The sequence below is a fragment of the Rhagoletis pomonella genome, unplaced genomic scaffold (genome assembly GCF_013731165.1).
Source record: "Rhagoletis pomonella isolate Grant_MI unplaced genomic scaffold, Rhpom_1.0 Rhpom_scaffold_00006, whole genome shotgun sequence".
Classification (NCBI taxonomy): Eukaryota; Metazoa; Arthropoda; class Insecta; order Diptera; family Tephritidae; genus Rhagoletis; species Rhagoletis pomonella.
Genome location: NW_023458560.1, coordinates 27,108,012 through 27,123,984, shown reverse-complemented (window position 1 = coordinate 27,123,984; position 15,973 = coordinate 27,108,012). Strand labels below are relative to the sequence as shown.

The window sequence follows — 15,973 nt, the reverse complement described above, 5'->3', positions numbered from 1 at the left end:
CACAACCTTGACACAGCTAGCTCAAACAGCAGCAGAAAAAAAGCAAAACCAAAGCAATTCACTAAAAACTGTCAAAGCTCAACGACGAACAATAAACACGAGAAAGGAAGTGCTGCTTAAAATCCACGCGGATTATTATGTTATGTACGACAGCTTTTGTATCTACCTGCCCGTTTGCACGACATCTTGAATATGTATCCAACCGCCTAGCCTTGCGTGCTTGCATTCCGCTTTTATTTTGCCGTTTTGTTGTGTCTCAAAGCCAGCCGTCAACCGCTTGGCACTCTTTTATAAATTGTTGTGCTTGCCATTTCTAGGTGTTATACGCGAACTTCGCTCCACTGCACATACATTTTGTAAACGGCTCCAATTGCAGCATACTCATTTCAACTGAGCGCGACTCGTTCAGCCGGTGTGTGGCAGTGCGAGGTGTGTGGTGTATACTTTCGTTCTTGAACGGCTGCTGTTACTGCTCGACGTGATAGATGTCTCAGTTGTCTCAGCAAATGACAACAACAGGAATTAATTTATTAAATACTCCGCAGTTTTATTTAAGCACACATAACGTGCGCCAACCAACGCGCACGAGTAGTAGACGAACATACAAACACGCCCGCGTCTGCGCGCACTCTAAGGCTTAAGAGACTCGGGTCCAGTGAAGCTCGCTGTATGCGCGCATAAGGCGTGTGGAATTATAGCGCAACTACGCGTACGTATAGCATTTTATTTTTACTGCAATCAAAAGGTAATCGTATGTGTATATATGTATGTATGTATGTGCGTCAATCGTTCGCCAGATTTGCATTAGATTACAGTACATCAAGGCAGCTTAGCTGAATGTGCGACATGGCTTAATGTTGATTGCGGCAGATACATGTGTATGCAAGAATTATAGAATACAAGATTGCGCCAATCGAGCTGAGAGCAACTGGCCGTGACGTCAAAAAATACCAGAATGAGAGAGCAAGACGAACTCGACAAGAAAAAGAGGAAGCATCGACCAAAAGGCAGTGTTGCCAAGTTTTGACTTTGAAAAAGCACCAAATTTGTATTGATGTATTTTATGGACTTTATATGAATACATAATTTTATTGTAAGGATGCCGATTCAAAAATCAATGTTTCTTGCACAACGGTCGATTTCTTCTGGCATGCTTGAAGGTGCTGCCACATATTTCTTTGTCACTTATGATTGTCATTGTGCCATGATTTTGTTAAAATTTTTGTAAAATTGCTTACCACACTTACGATTGCTATAAATTTTGCTTAATTTTTTTTGAGATTTTCTAATTTGGTGTCTTCAAACTAAAAACAAAAGCACCAAAAACGCACCTAGCGCAAAACTCAAAAATTTTCACGTTTTGAATACCCACTAAATTTGGTCCGAAAAGCATCAAGTTGGCAACAGTGAATGTAAACAAAAGTATTTTATGACGTCAGCGATTGGGTGGATGCTGTCAAATCGACGAAGAGAGGGTTAGCGGTCCGCGAATGGCGCGACCTTTATTTTCTGGATCGTGATGTGTATGCATATGCATACGCTGCTTACCCTGCAACAAGTAGAAAGTACATATGAACAATATATGTATATGTATGTATATGTGATATAAATATATACTATATATTTTTCTTTTTATCTCCTTTACTTGTTTTTTTTTGTATAGTAAATTTGCTTCTTATACTGATTTCGAATTTGAATTTCGTGTGAAAGTCGACAAATGTCTACGATTTAAGCCTTCAGGATAATATTAGCGCATCCACTTAAGTACGCTTGTACTGCTGCGACTAACAGCGTGCGCATACCTACGTACATACCTACATATGTACATATGTATATTCGTATTAGACTACATTTGTTTGTTGTGCACACTTAGCTACTCTCACACTTACCCGCCAAAGTTCTGCATGCTCAATTGCTTGCAGGTACGTGTTATTGAATTTATGTGGTCAGCAGCACATATTTATCAAAGTGATAAATGGTGTGTATGCGCTTGGCAGTGCAGGAAATCGTATACTGTCGTTTAATTAAAGCGCTTTGCTTGCAGATATTCTTGCTAGTTTTAGACAAAGTTGATTGTTGGTGTTTGTTGCATGTGGTGCAAACATTTGTTAATTTTATTGCATTTACATTAGTTTGTTGTAATGTTAAATGTAGAATTCAATTATATAGCTTACATATTTTCCTTCAAAATACATTGGCATAAATACTTAATGGTATAAAGTTATGTAAACAAAACCGCCCTTGTAGCTTGCTTTTGTTATTGTTGTGTTAGATAAATTAGGCATTCGTTGCGCACGAACGAACTCAAAAATGTATAAAATACTATGCGCTTAAATGGAGCTTTTAAAAAGATGTGCCAGCAATTCCGGTTCACTCAAATCCATTTTATACTTCTGTACAATATCCTGTACTTTTAGACGTCTACGCACGTGTGGCGGTTGGAAACTGCATAGAAATAAATGCTTTTACAGATCATTCTCATTAAATATTTCGTCATAACATACTTATCGTTATCCAAGCGCCTACGCTTAGCCATATTATGTGCCGTTTGTCGCACTAAATTGCCCACTACACGCCGACTCAAAACCATGCCATCTACCAAAGGTGTGGCAAAACTCATACGCCCCGTTGGCCCTTGTAATTTTACGCGCAGCAAACCCGATTGCAATGCATGTAAGTAAATAACATGACAATCGCTAGCGCGCGGCATTTGCAATGACTGCGTCTCCTCGCCAGTGCGCGTGTACGCTAGTAAATCATCTGCCAAAGTCATAGAACGCATATGATAAAGCGTTAAACCAAGTATAAAATAGTTAATTTACCAATGGGAAAATTCAAATGATCTTCAAAGGATTCAAGCCACACAAGAAAGATCTTCGCTGGTGGTTGCGCCTGCAGCGACGGCTTCATTGCGTTAGTTTTACGACGCGTCGGTGGCACAGGTTCCTTTGAGCCTCCTACACCCTTAGTGTCCAATTCCAAAGAGAGATTACGTGATTTTTGTGTTTTTGCATTTTCAGCGCTCGAGTCCGAGACGCGCGTCCAGACGTTGCCCGCCGATGCGGCTGATTGTAAACTATCGCCAGAAGAATGCGACGAACAGAGCGAGAGGCAGCTGCCATCTGTTTCGCAATGCGAATTCCATTCAGTTGGTACGACAAAGGCTATTTCTGAACTGACATCGGCCCAATAAAGCACTTTAGATTCGCCATTGAAACGCAAATCACTACCGTTAGCTGTGGATGAAGCAAAGCGATTATTGGATTGCTTTTCGGCTTCGCGTTGAACAGCGCTTTTTAGCGACCACGATGTGCTAGTAAAACCAGTCCAGCCGGAGTGTTCTTCCAAGTCGACGGGCCAGCCTAGAGGTGGGAGAGAAGTTTAATGTATTTGTAATAACTAAAAAATAAATTTGCCACACAGTTCCGTAGCTTACCCAAAGTCAACAGCATATTGCCGAAATGCGCATCTAGTGTGCGCACTTGCTCGTCATTCATATTTCCTATAATCTCTTGCGCCATTGTTTGGCCCGATTTTACGTAGAATACATGTACGGTATCATATGTGCGCGCACTCAGCTTATCCAGCACACCCAATTCCTGTGCAAATTGAGTACGCTTCGTATCGAGTACGATGAGCGGACGTTGTGCAGGAGTGCCCAACGATTCAGACGGATTATTCGGATTACGCTCCTCGAATGTAAGAAAGCCAAAATGTGAGAGAAAGAGACGCGCTGCCTGGAATTCATGACACACTGACGGCGGCACACTTTCTTGTGCATGCGACAAGCTATCCGCACTATTATCGGTAGCGGCCCAGGCCAGTTTCTCATCAATACTCTGATTTTCAATCATAGTCTCCAATTGGCGTATATTCTCTGTGCCATATTGATCACGAATTTGTTCCAGTGTTGGTATGGAATAATCGGCCACACAAGGTGTCACCTTATCGACGCCATCGGGAAAGAATTTCTGATCGAATTCGATGCGTTGTGGCGTGTCGTTCATCGGTATTGGTCGACCGGGATTAACAGCATGGTATTTGGTGCCCGATTTGCTGCGCGGCAAATGGCGCAATTGCATGGTCCAAGCATGACGCCCGAAGGGACCGCGTATCAATACTTAGAGAGTATAACGCGCATTAATATGTGAAATGAAAGTAAACATAAGTTACGCATAATTTTAGGCGCATAAAATTATGAGTTGTGAATTTGAAAGTACAATATTAATTTCAATTTGAAAATACAATATCAAAGATGGCTAAACTACCACATAAATAAAAGGGCTACAATTTTATAGATAATAAAAATAATATTAATAACTAACTTACACGTCACAGTTGGCTGCGGGTCCTCGGCGTTGCCTAGTGGCTCTTCTAAAAGCGCCAATATTGTCGAATTTTCCGTGACAAAATATTTAAACTTCGCTATAGCCTGTTCGGTTGTTATGGACGAACCACCACCGCTACCCGTACCATCAGGCATTGAATTGCAATGCTTCATCAAGGCTACCTCATCCAACAGCGATGATATCGATTCTGGACCGCATTCGCCGGGAAATGAACCAACTTGTTCGAGTATGATTGTGAGTAGATTTTCGGCAGCATCACGTACACGCATTGATGCAGGCTTTAGTTCTTTTTCGTCTTTGAATTTCGGTATATCACCACTTTTGCCGACACTTTTCGTGCCCGAAATGCCCAGTTCGACTACCTCCAAAACAGTCTGTAGACAATCCTTGTCCTGCAATAAATACGGATGCTGCATCAGCCAAGCCGAGGTACACTGGAAGGCCGCCACAATTGTGCTGTGCAAATCCTTGCTATGAGCTGGTGGTGGACGCGAGCACTGATAACAAATATAGTCGCAGATCCATTTCACGGCTCGCTTACATTCTAACGCGTCTGTGGATATTATAGTTAAATTTTGACTTGGTTCTTCAATTTTAACTAAAGTTTCTACGTGAGTTTGAATTGATTTGGTTTTGATTGAATTTGAATTTGATTTGGATTTTTTTCAAAACGAATTTTTATAATTCGATTTTTTTATGATTTTCAATTATTTTACAATCGGATTGAATTCGTTTTTTATTTGGTTGATTTTTTGAGTGTACGAGTTTTGTTATAATCATTTGATGAGGAAAATGTACAAAGAAAAACATGAAAAATGTTTTGTTTAATTAACCCGTCTCGCCCGTTAATAACAAAAAATGTTTTTTATATATAAAATAAAATATACAAGTAGCAGTGTTAAATACATTTTTGTGTGCGTGTGAGTGTGTATGTACAAACATAGTAATAAACCAGAGCGCAAAAGAAAATACGAAAGTTTACAAAATAATATGCGTTTTTTTGATGAAAATGAGAGAAAAGAAACAGAGAGAAAGAACGAAAATGTTGTTAGTAAATATAGAAAACCTTTTATTTACCGGTGGAAAATTTCCTGGCTGCGCTTAGGCGGCGTATATAGTTTACAAATATAAATTATATACAAAGTATGTAATGTGTTGCAAGGATATGATAACATAGGGATGGGACATCGATCACAGTGTGGACGATTTATTTTAAACACAAGATGGGGGATAAACAAATTGTGTGTTTTTTTATGTTTGTATGTTTTAAATGAGCAAGTGCACAAAAATGTTTTTTTTTTTTGTGTTAGTTGCAAGGGTTTTCATACATTTATTTTATTTTTTTGTGTAATTTGATTTTGGCAGATAAAAAAGAGAACAAGAGAAGAAAATGTTTGCATTTATTATATTTTAGTTAGGAGGATATGAGATGTTTTTAAACTGTTATTATTATTTTTTCTATACGTAGGGTATGCAAAGCGGTAAAATGAATGTTAATATACATGTATGGGGTAAATCATAGAGACAGAGAATTTAAACTCATATAAACTTTCAACATTCACGCGCATATTCGATCTTGTAAATAGCGCAACCAATAGATAACCTACTTGTATATCAAACATATTTTGAGCTCTTTTAATTAAGGTGCGGTTGAATACATTCACGGACAGTATAGAATAAAGTAGCAAGGAAGGCGAATTTTCTTCCCATATCGTAGTGAATTTTTCATACAATATAAAAAGGGCTAAGGGTTATTTCTGCATAGTTAACTAAATTAATATTTTTATTACAACGTTCAACGTTATAAAATCGAAAATTTCATACGTAGAAATATCTTAATTAAGATGCAATTTAAAATTGTTTTTTTTTTCTTTCTGTGGTAAGCATTAAACCACCTTAATAAAATGTAATTTAAAAAATATATAAAAAAATAAAAACAGAAAAATACAAAATACAAAAAAATTTTAGTTGTCTAAATTCGTACGTATAATGAAATTTAAAATATTAGTAAAAACAAATAAAAAATAAATAAAAAACAAACCAAAACTAATACAAAAAATAAAAATAAAAAGTGAAGTCTAAATTCGTACCATGAACACCTCGTGGTGGGCGTCGGAAACTACATTTTATGTAGGCTGGCTGCAAGCGTATTTTTCATGTCTTCATGTTTTCATGAATTTTCAAAACCTTACTTCAAATTCGCGAAATGACAAAAAATGTATGCTATTTAAAAAAATTCCATGAGGAAATGAACCTAATGACTATTTTTTCACATAATCACACGATAATTTTTTAATGCCCAACTTTGTCATTTGTCATTTTTGCCATTTAATGCCTAGTGGAAATCCAGCATAACAAGTTTCAAGCCAATCCGATTACTTTTCACAATAGTGTCCGCCATATTGGATCCGCCATTTTGAATTTTTAAAATCTAACTTCATTTCGTAATAACCGACCCCAAAAACCCGCGGGTAACAAGTTTTAGGTCAATTCGGTAATATTTCGAATATTGGCCACTTTTTATCGTTTGCTGGCCCATAGTGCAGTGATGCATGATGCTATTACAAAATGCCTACCATTGACTTAAAAAGACCCTACTTTATCTTACGTATATAAAAAAGGTCCCTAAGGTTCCCTTTCAAAACTAAATTAAATATATTGAGTGCGAGTAAGACAATTTTTTATTTAAATAATATTATTTGAATATGGAAACTGGTATTTATTATTTAAAATTGCTTTCGTGAAACCGGCAGTAGGTGTTACAATTAATTATTTAAATAATTTCAAAATCTCACTAAGGGCCAATTCCAAATGAATATTAAAAAAAAAGTTTTCTTTTTGAACAATAAAATATAAAAATTAAGAGGCTAAAATAAGAAGAAAATAAATAAAATTTCTAAAAATTAAGTGAAATTAAAAAATTGTTATTTTTAAATAGAACTAGAACTTCACGCATTATAGTATGCTATCAATATTACGATCTATACCACACGTGTGTCACTCTCATACTAAAAATCATTGTAGTTACTACGTAGCAACGGCAAACTACAATATTGATATTCTAATTTCTATACCACATGTGTGTCGCAGGCATTAGGTATTGCCCTGTTAATAAATCACAATCAGCCTCTTTGTGAGTGTCGTGTCGAGCGCAAGTCGTTTTTCGAGAATCGCGTCGATTCGATAACTGCATGACATTGCCTGGATTTTCGAAACAACTTGTGTATTAAAACGGAAAAACTTGGCATGCGGAATGTGCAACTCATCCCTCTGTTGGTGCCACCTTCCGCTTATGCTCTGGCCTGCGCACCACACGCGAATCGACCACAAACTACCGCGCCCCCTGTTGTAGAGCACTGCAGGCGCAGCCACCAAAGCAACCATTGCAGCCACCCACCACCAAGCAGCAACGGCTACTGCGTCAAGCGCAACACCAGCCTCCCAAGGTATACGAAACTCCTACAATTAAACTGCAAAGGACTCAAAAGCATCGGTCGGCAAAGCATATTGATAGCTGCGATCGAAGAAACGAAGTTGCACAGCAGCTCCAACTGTTGAGTTGCGCCACCTACAATGTGCTCCGTAAAAGTCGCGAGTGAGACAATGGTGGAGGACTAGCGTTCATCCTACACCACACTGTGCAGTATCGTCTAATCGAAGAAGACATCGGCCCGAGGGACACCGCATACCTGGCCGGTCAGGCGAAGTTGAGCTCCATGTATTTAATGTATATATACCCTTTGTCACCTGCTGCCCGGCAGGATATCACCCTGACATAGGTGCGCTACTCAGAGGTGAAAACCGAATGGTAGTAGGTGACTTCAACGAGCAACAACGATCTTTGGCACGCACACTTGGCAAAGGATCGTAAATGAAACCTGTTAATAGACGATTCGAAATTCTGCACCATTTAGGACGACCAGGATTATGAGTAGCTGCAGCAGTTCGGCAGATCTAACAATTCCTAGCTCAGGCCTGATAACGTTGCGACCTATGCTAATACTTGCATCAGACCACCTGCCCATAATCATTTTAATCAATAAGCTCATCGACTTTGCTTCCGCGGACCACCGTACCTAAGTCACCTTTAGCAAAGCTGCCTGAAACAGCTTCGCGGAAGTTACTGAGAGCAGCTTCGCCGCCCTTCGCACACCCACAAATATAATGTTCCGCTGCCGCAGGCGATACCGGGGATCCTCGCATAAAGGACCTTAATTTGTAGATTCGGCAACTGGTTAATCAGTGGGAGGAGCACTTGACGACCAGTAAGCTGTGATCAACAGCGTGAGTGATCAACGGTATTCATTCGTTTACCACGTAGCACCAAACGCACACTCGGAGCTTCAACTAAAACGAGAGATCCGCGCTACTCTGACCCAGTTAGTCCGGAAATTTTAGCCGTTTTAACATCTACCTGTCCGGTCTCGACCCCGATACCTCCAATGAGTTTCCGACGTTCGCACGATACCAACCACCTCTTCACATGTCGGCTCAGTCCCACGCAGCTAAAACCGCTCTCCCGTAGGTCCGACCCCGTCTTAGATACCAGCGAAGTAGGATGCAAAAGGGCCGAAATCACTGGAGGCGTTCCACAAGGCTCCGTGCTTTCTCCACTTCTGTTATTATATATTATAGGGTCCTTAAAGTTCAGTTACCGGAGGGTTAAAGCACAATAGGTTTTGCAGATGACATTGTGGGGTGGTAACAGCGAAAAAGCTAGATGCGATACGCGGTAGGGCTACGGCGGCAATAGTTGTAGTAAAGACCTGGCTAAACAGCGTTACGCTGCAACTTGCACACCATAAAACGGAAGCAGTACTGATATCGAGCAGAAGGAAGATATAGGAGTTGGAGCATTGGTGGTTATTTTGTCACGACAAAAACCTTAAGAAAGTACCTACTCGTGATTCTGGAAAGAAGATTGAACTTTAAAGCTCATATGGAGTATGTGCGCAACGAAGCAGCAGCGACAGTGGCAGCGTTATCAAGGATTATGGCCAATACACGTGAACCCAAACAGCGTAATCCACAGCTCTTAGCGAGCGTAGTGTACAGCCAGATACTTTACGGAGCAAAAATTTGGGTAAGCACAGCTGAGAATGCATCCTACTTCCGGGGTATAAACCCAACATACCGTGTTTGTGCACTTCGGGTCTGCGGCGCTTTTAGAACAGTTTCGACTGATGCCGTTGCCGTTGACCGCCAGAGAGCGAGACAAAATAGCGTAATGGTGTGGCAAAATAAACAAAGGGCGTTACCGCTCTATACCCGAGCTAAAGCATTGGCTCAACATAAAGCCAACATGGCGAAGTAGATTTCTATCTCTGCCAATTTCCAAGCACGACGGCGATCCGGTTTGTGAGATGGCGTAGAGGAGGATGTACACCACGTATTCTTCGAATGCCCGCGGTTCAGCTATCAGAGAAATAAACTGAAGTCAGAATTATGGGTATCAAATTAAAGAGGAAATTCTGTAACATTTACTCAGATTCAATTTTTTGGTGCAAAAAGGGCTGGTAAGTATTGAAAATGTCCTTTTAAAATTGTATCCTTGAAATTTCGCAATATTTGTTTTTGAAAAAATTATATGCTAAGGACTTATATAAACTCGATAACATCCCCGAATTTCATCCTTCTAACTTTATCAGCTTAAAAAATTACCTATTCGTCCTTGTGAATCCAAAAAATTTTAATTTTTTCTTATTCTAAAGAAATTTCCTCTTTCATACCCATATTTTTATTCTACATTACATTCATTTTTTTTTTAAATTTTTGGAATTGGCCATATTTTTGAAATTACAAAGTCTTTTAAAATAAATCCTGACATCAGGGAGAAAAAATAAAGACGCCACTTTAAATAAAAAATTAGGTTTCGAACCCATTTATTTATTATTTATTTTATAGTAAGAGAGATAGAAGCAATTTTTTCGATTTAAGTTGTTGAAAAGTAATGAATATCCAAATCCCGGGACTAATCCCGGTATCGTAAAAAGCGAAAAAATTAACATCCCTAGTACACATGTATATCCCGAGTTCTTAAAACAAAAAAAGTTGAAGTGATAAGCGAATATCTGGCTTTTGACGGCTTTTTCAAGTATGTAAAATGAAATAGATGCCAGGGAATTCGGTAAATAAATGTAGCACAATGGTGGACACATAATTAGGGACAATACTTTTTTAGAAGATTTGGCCAATTATTAGTTGCGTTCCCTAACTCGCAAGAAGTTGTAAGAATTTACACGATTTTACCAGAAAGCGTTCCCGTACTCGGTTCACTGGCAAAGTAGGGGAAAAATTGGAGCGTAAAATTGGCCCTCTCTTTATCAGAAGTTGCAAGATTTTGCCCGAAGAATTTTTGCTGGTAAAATCTGATAAAGAGTCAAACCATCAGCTGTTCAAATGATTTCAAATTTGAATAAGCAAAAACAAAAGTGCATCTGCATTTTCACTTTATTAAATATATTCTAGCGAAGAAATATCAAGTTTTGTAAGTATTTTTGTTAATATTTTGGTGTATTTGGGAATAAAAAGAAATCGTTGAATAAAAAAACTGCTATGTAAACAAAAAATAGCGGTTTCTCCGAGAGCAATTTTGCTTTTTGACAGTTTTACAGGTTTTAGCCAGAAAAGTAGAGGACTTCACAAAAAGAAGGAATATTTTTTTTTTATGAACGTTACCGCATAACTTTGAACCACGTTAACCGATTTCTATAATTATTTTTTTTAAAGGAAAGGTGTTACCTCGCAGGTGGTCCCATACTAATTTTAAATCCGTTTAAATCCGATCAGTGGATCATGAAGAAATTAACGATAATCTTAAACTTTTATATGAGAATTGAAGTCGGTTTTGTTGTTTGCTTAAATATTACTTGTTTTTTACAAAAGTATAGTTTATACTACAACGAAAACCATGTAACTCAAAGTTTCAGATCTTGAACTTCATAAAAAATCGTCAAATTTCCAAAAATGTTCATCAAAATATTAAACATTTTAATCACAATTCCTACGAAAAATTTCGGTGTGCAGTTTTGTAGCCCATTAAATTTTGTTATATTATTATGCCAGTTTTACTCGGCTAAGAGTTCGCGTTGATTTTTGAGATTTTTTTTTGCTGACAATTTTGCTCATTTTCTCCTATATAAAAAAAAATCATGAATATCGACGGAGCGATCTTTTGCAAAAAAAAAAAGAAAGCCTTATAAATAGCCACACGTGAAACAATTTGCTATATGTAAAACGATTTCACAAAAAAAAAACACATGAATAAATGACAAAAACTAGAAAATAAAAAATTATTTAAGTTCCAAAAAATAATAAATTAGTAGATAGAGACTGTAAATAACACTTCGGATAGTAGAATATTTTTGGGAGATCTCTACTTTTAGATATTGAAAAATCGTTATTTTAGAAGTTTAATCTTTTCGATTTAAATTTTTTTGTAAAAGTTTGAAATACTCGTATTAATCAAATCATTGAAAAATTTAAATGTAAACCTTTTTGTATCTATTTTTACTTACATAAGTGCTTACAACTTCTACACTTGTTACTCAATTCATATAAGCAGGGTATTATTTAGCGCATTCACAAGACGTAACATAATTAGCAGCTTTCGGGCACTGCCAGTCGGTCAATCAACACTCATACTTGTGCCCATAGAATGCTTTTACCAGACTATATTTTATATATTTAATGTTTTGTAAATGGAACATTCCAAATGTGCCCATAACTCAAGCAATAAATGTATAGGAATCAAAATCCAGACATTCCCAACGAATGAAAAAAATGAAAATAAAAAAAAACTAGCGGTAGACGCAGCTAAATAATAAAACCCACAACCAATTCACACCATAACCACGCTTGTGAAATCTTACCTGAATCGCGTATGTGCAGACGTGCCAAGCCAGAGAGCAATTCCAAAGCGGCCAGCGAAACATTCAAATCGGTTTTCCATGATGAAATCAAGCGATGACAAACCAAATAAGTGGCGCGCACGAATAAGGCATGTGCATTATCTGTATAAATAGTTGAAGGAAGAAAAACCAATGTTATTCAAGAAGGAATTTTTCTGTATTCGTCATTTGGCATAATCGCTCACGCTACAGTTACGCGGTACAATTAAGCTTTGCAAAAGCAAAAACAAACACTTTACAAACAAAAAAGCGCAAATCAGTAAATATATGTATATACAAACAACAAACATTTCAACACAAATTATTTGGAGCAATACATATTTGGTAGGAAAATGAAAAGGTGAATGCAAAGTAAAATTACCATAAACTGAAGCACTCTCAAATTCATGTAGCAATTCCATGGGGAAATCATCGGATATGGTAAGGCTGGGGAAATCATGTTGTGATGCGTTATCACGTCCGACGTTCCCACCTCCAGCTGCAGCAGCAGCACTGCCAGTGGCCGCAAATGTGCCGCTTGCACCGCCAGCAGCAACGCCCGAAGCGCCAATGGTTGCAGTGCTATGACCACCTAAGCTAGAATTACCGCCACTGGCTATTGATGCGGAACGTTCTGAGCAAGCTGTGCGCACGCGCAAATTGTTGGTGGCAGTGTATTTTAGTGGATGTTTTCGTTTGTGTGGTTGATATGGTGGTGTATTGCGTAAGTACATAGTTATGCAGATGTGTGCAATATACAATTGATTTGGATGATTTTTTTATGTTTTTTACACACACAAATTCGTGGACAAGACAATAAATAAAGAAAAAAGAAGAAAAATAAAAAAATATAATGTCAAATTTGGCAAATAGTGCATCAAAATGAGGGCAGTGATGTTTGAATGTGTCGATAAAAGCACGCAATGTGTACGTACATACATACATATGTTGTATGTATGTATAAAGATACAAATTTACATGAAATGGTTTCAATTTTCAATCATATTCAAATAAAGTTTTTTTTTACAAAAGAAATCGTAAAATTTACAAGATTAACAAATAGAAATTTCAGAAAAGAAAGCTAATTGAGTACTAAAATATGTACTTTTGACTCTGCTACTATTCTTTGTCATACCCGAACTCAGCAAATTCGTATCGCCCGGCGTCGGTGATGCGGCATGCAAATGTTCATTTCCTACCAATTCGGTTTCCTCAAAGGTAACCGCGTCCTGAACAGTCAATAGTAGGCCACCGAGCAGCATGTGCGTATTCTGCGCATCCGTTTCCACTTGTAGAGCATTCATTAGTATATTAATGAGGCGTGGTTTAAGTTGTATAAAAGTGATAACACTGAAATGATAATATTTTTAACAATGCTTTTATGCTCCAAAAAGGAAAAGATGAAACCACAACTCACCGCTCTGTAGACTCATTAGTGAGATCGCGTATGGGCAGCGTTTGGAAATGCAGTGGTAAGGTGAGTATAGACAGCAAAATATTTATCGACGCACGACGCAGTTCTGTTTTATTGAATAGCATTGCTTGCGTTTTTATCTTCAAATCCTTATCTGGCAGCACAATTTCCAGTGCGCTTATGAAACCGGGCAATAATACCTGCACGCCATTCAGATCGAGACGAAATAGGTCGGATGAATTCAGCAAAATACTGGCCAGTGTTTCATCGCATTCCTTGGCTTCGGTGATCTTGAGACATTGCTGCAGAGCCATGTAGAAACGTGCCAAATACACAGGCAGAATTTCTTCGCCCGTCTTCTTAGCGCAAAAAATCTTACACAGTGTTCCTATGGCTTCAGCACGGCCCGACTCATACTTGTCGATGGTTAGCGAAGGCGGCAGACTACTTGGATCGTTCAACGAATTAGGTTGGGAGAGCGAAATGCTGCCCTTACGATTCTCCATGATCATCGACGAGGGACGCTTACTAGCTTCGGTGGCTTGTTCTTGTGAGAAAGTAAAAGACAAGGCAAGGTTATGTTATGTTAAAATTTTTTAATTGCATACATGATTGCATACAAAATTTATATTAAACTTACTTTTTGTATTCAAAAGCCAAGCTTCACCACCAATATGAGCTGCTTCAAAGAGCCATTCACCAAATAAATGCAAAATACTATTACACTTGGGACGAGCTGCAGCCAAAGGCGGGCGTTGTTCGAAACCAAGCGAAGGAAGGGCTGCATATGTAAATTAAATATATTTTATTAAAAGTACTTAACAGAATTTTTGTTTAAGGTTTTCAAGGGTTCAATTTTCCGATTTAATTTTTGTGAATTGCGTGAATAGTTTTATTTGCAAAACTTACATGTTAAGCTGTTAGAGGATGGTGGGCCAGAGGTGGGTGTAAGTGGGGCTTGCGTTGTGGACAAACGTGCACCAGTTATGCCGATAAGCGCGGATTTGCTCAAGCCTAAAGAGTGTGCATTGATACCGAAAATAAAATATTAAATAAAAATGTATTTCAATATGTTAGTCACATGGAAGGCAACATCAAAATAAGTACATAAATAACACAGATACAAATGTAGTATAAAAAACATAAGCCATTACAACAAATATGATAAGGTATTCCTTGAAAAATAATTACTTATTGGGGGCGTTAACCCAATGAGATGGAAAATAAAAAAGCTTATCTCATGAATTTGCTGTAGTCTAGTGATGTACTGCTGCCAGAGCGGTTATATACAGCACACTGCGAAGCAACTAAACTAATCTAGATGTAAAACTGCAAAATATAATTTTAAATTGAAAGGTACGCATACATATCTAACTAAATACGTAATAAAAACTTCAATTTCATTGTTTTCAATAACATTTCTTCTACAATCACTAAAAATTCTACCAGAGATGGCATAAATAAGTTAACAAAGGCTACAATGTGTTCTAAAGTGGTGAACGAAACGCTTATAAAACGCATTTAAAACGACTGGCGTTTCTGTAAATGTGTTTCAAAAAGTTAACAACGTTATTTTAAAATTTTGTGTACACAAATCATGCAATTTAGTCTATCAAAAACTTAACAGAGGCAGTTAACTTATCTCAGTAAATTAAAAGTTTTTATAGAATAGTTAGAAAATATTCGGATATATGTTCGATTTAATTGGGCAACTTTAACCCGATAATCGTGCTATAGACTGAAATAACTAAATCTATCTGCGCTACTACGAAAACTGAGATAAGTTAACTTTTTCATTTACAAATTAGAAAAATATAGGTTTCACATGAAATTAAAATCCAATGGGGTGATTACAGCAAGCAAGTGCATTGTGCGCATAAAAACTAAAAAAAAAAAACACGCAGCCAAACATAAATCACTCAAGTCTCGCGCACCCTTTTGTGGTGGTGTGCTGCTGCTACTGTTAGTGCCGAGTGCTGGTGCTACGCTGAAACTCTTTGCCAAACGTCGCTGCAACGGTGGTGTGGGTGAATATGGCAGCTGTTGTTGTTGTTGTTGTTGCGTCATTTGTTGGTTCCCATCTACAGCCGACGCTGAGACAGATGCGGCAGTTGTCATTGCCCCCAAAGGTGTACCGAACGTAATTGAACCGACAACACCAGCAGACTGACTGCCACTACCACTAGTGTTACCCGATACATTGCCGCTCCCGGTTGTAAGCACGCCAGCACTCGCTGGCGTAGATGCACTGCCGTGATGGCCCATAATGGCATTTAGTGCTGAACTGGCCGAGCCGCTGATGAAGTTATCACGCAGGAATT

At 38.1% G+C, this 15,973-nt stretch overlaps 1 protein-coding gene across 10 annotated transcripts in view; it reads right to left on the bottom strand.

The window, feature by feature from the left end:
• Window positions 1-2,073: 2,073 nt before the first annotated feature.
• LOC118740553 (ral GTPase-activating protein subunit beta) overlaps window positions 2,074-15,973 on the bottom strand; it is a 16,580-nt gene continuing 2,680 nt past the window's right edge. The window contains exons 6-18 of one of the 10 annotated variants that reach the window (XM_036472134.1): window positions 15,587-15,973; window positions 14,562-14,666; window positions 14,293-14,433; window positions 13,656-14,199; window positions 13,374-13,588; window positions 12,621-12,881; window positions 12,221-12,361; window positions 5,427-5,444; window positions 4,330-4,956; window positions 3,437-4,120; window positions 2,823-3,362; window positions 2,505-2,760; window positions 2,074-2,445 (exon numbers count right to left, since the gene is read on the bottom strand). In XM_036472134.1, the coding sequence (XP_036328027.1) occupies window positions 2,331-2,445; window positions 2,505-2,760; window positions 2,823-3,362; window positions 3,437-4,120; window positions 4,330-4,956; window positions 5,427-5,444; window positions 12,221-12,361; window positions 12,621-12,881; window positions 13,374-13,588; window positions 13,656-14,199; window positions 14,293-14,433; window positions 14,562-14,666; window positions 15,587-15,973 (4,034 nt within the window). In that variant the 3' untranslated portion in view covers window positions 2,074-2,330. The remainder of the gene's footprint in view (window positions 2,446-2,504; window positions 2,761-2,822; window positions 3,363-3,436; window positions 4,121-4,329; window positions 4,957-5,426; window positions 5,445-12,220; window positions 12,362-12,620; window positions 12,882-13,373; window positions 13,589-13,655; window positions 14,200-14,292; window positions 14,434-14,561; window positions 14,667-15,586) is intronic. The other 9 variants (XM_036472133.1, XM_036472137.1, XM_036472135.1 and 6 more) reach the window with 9 other exon arrangements.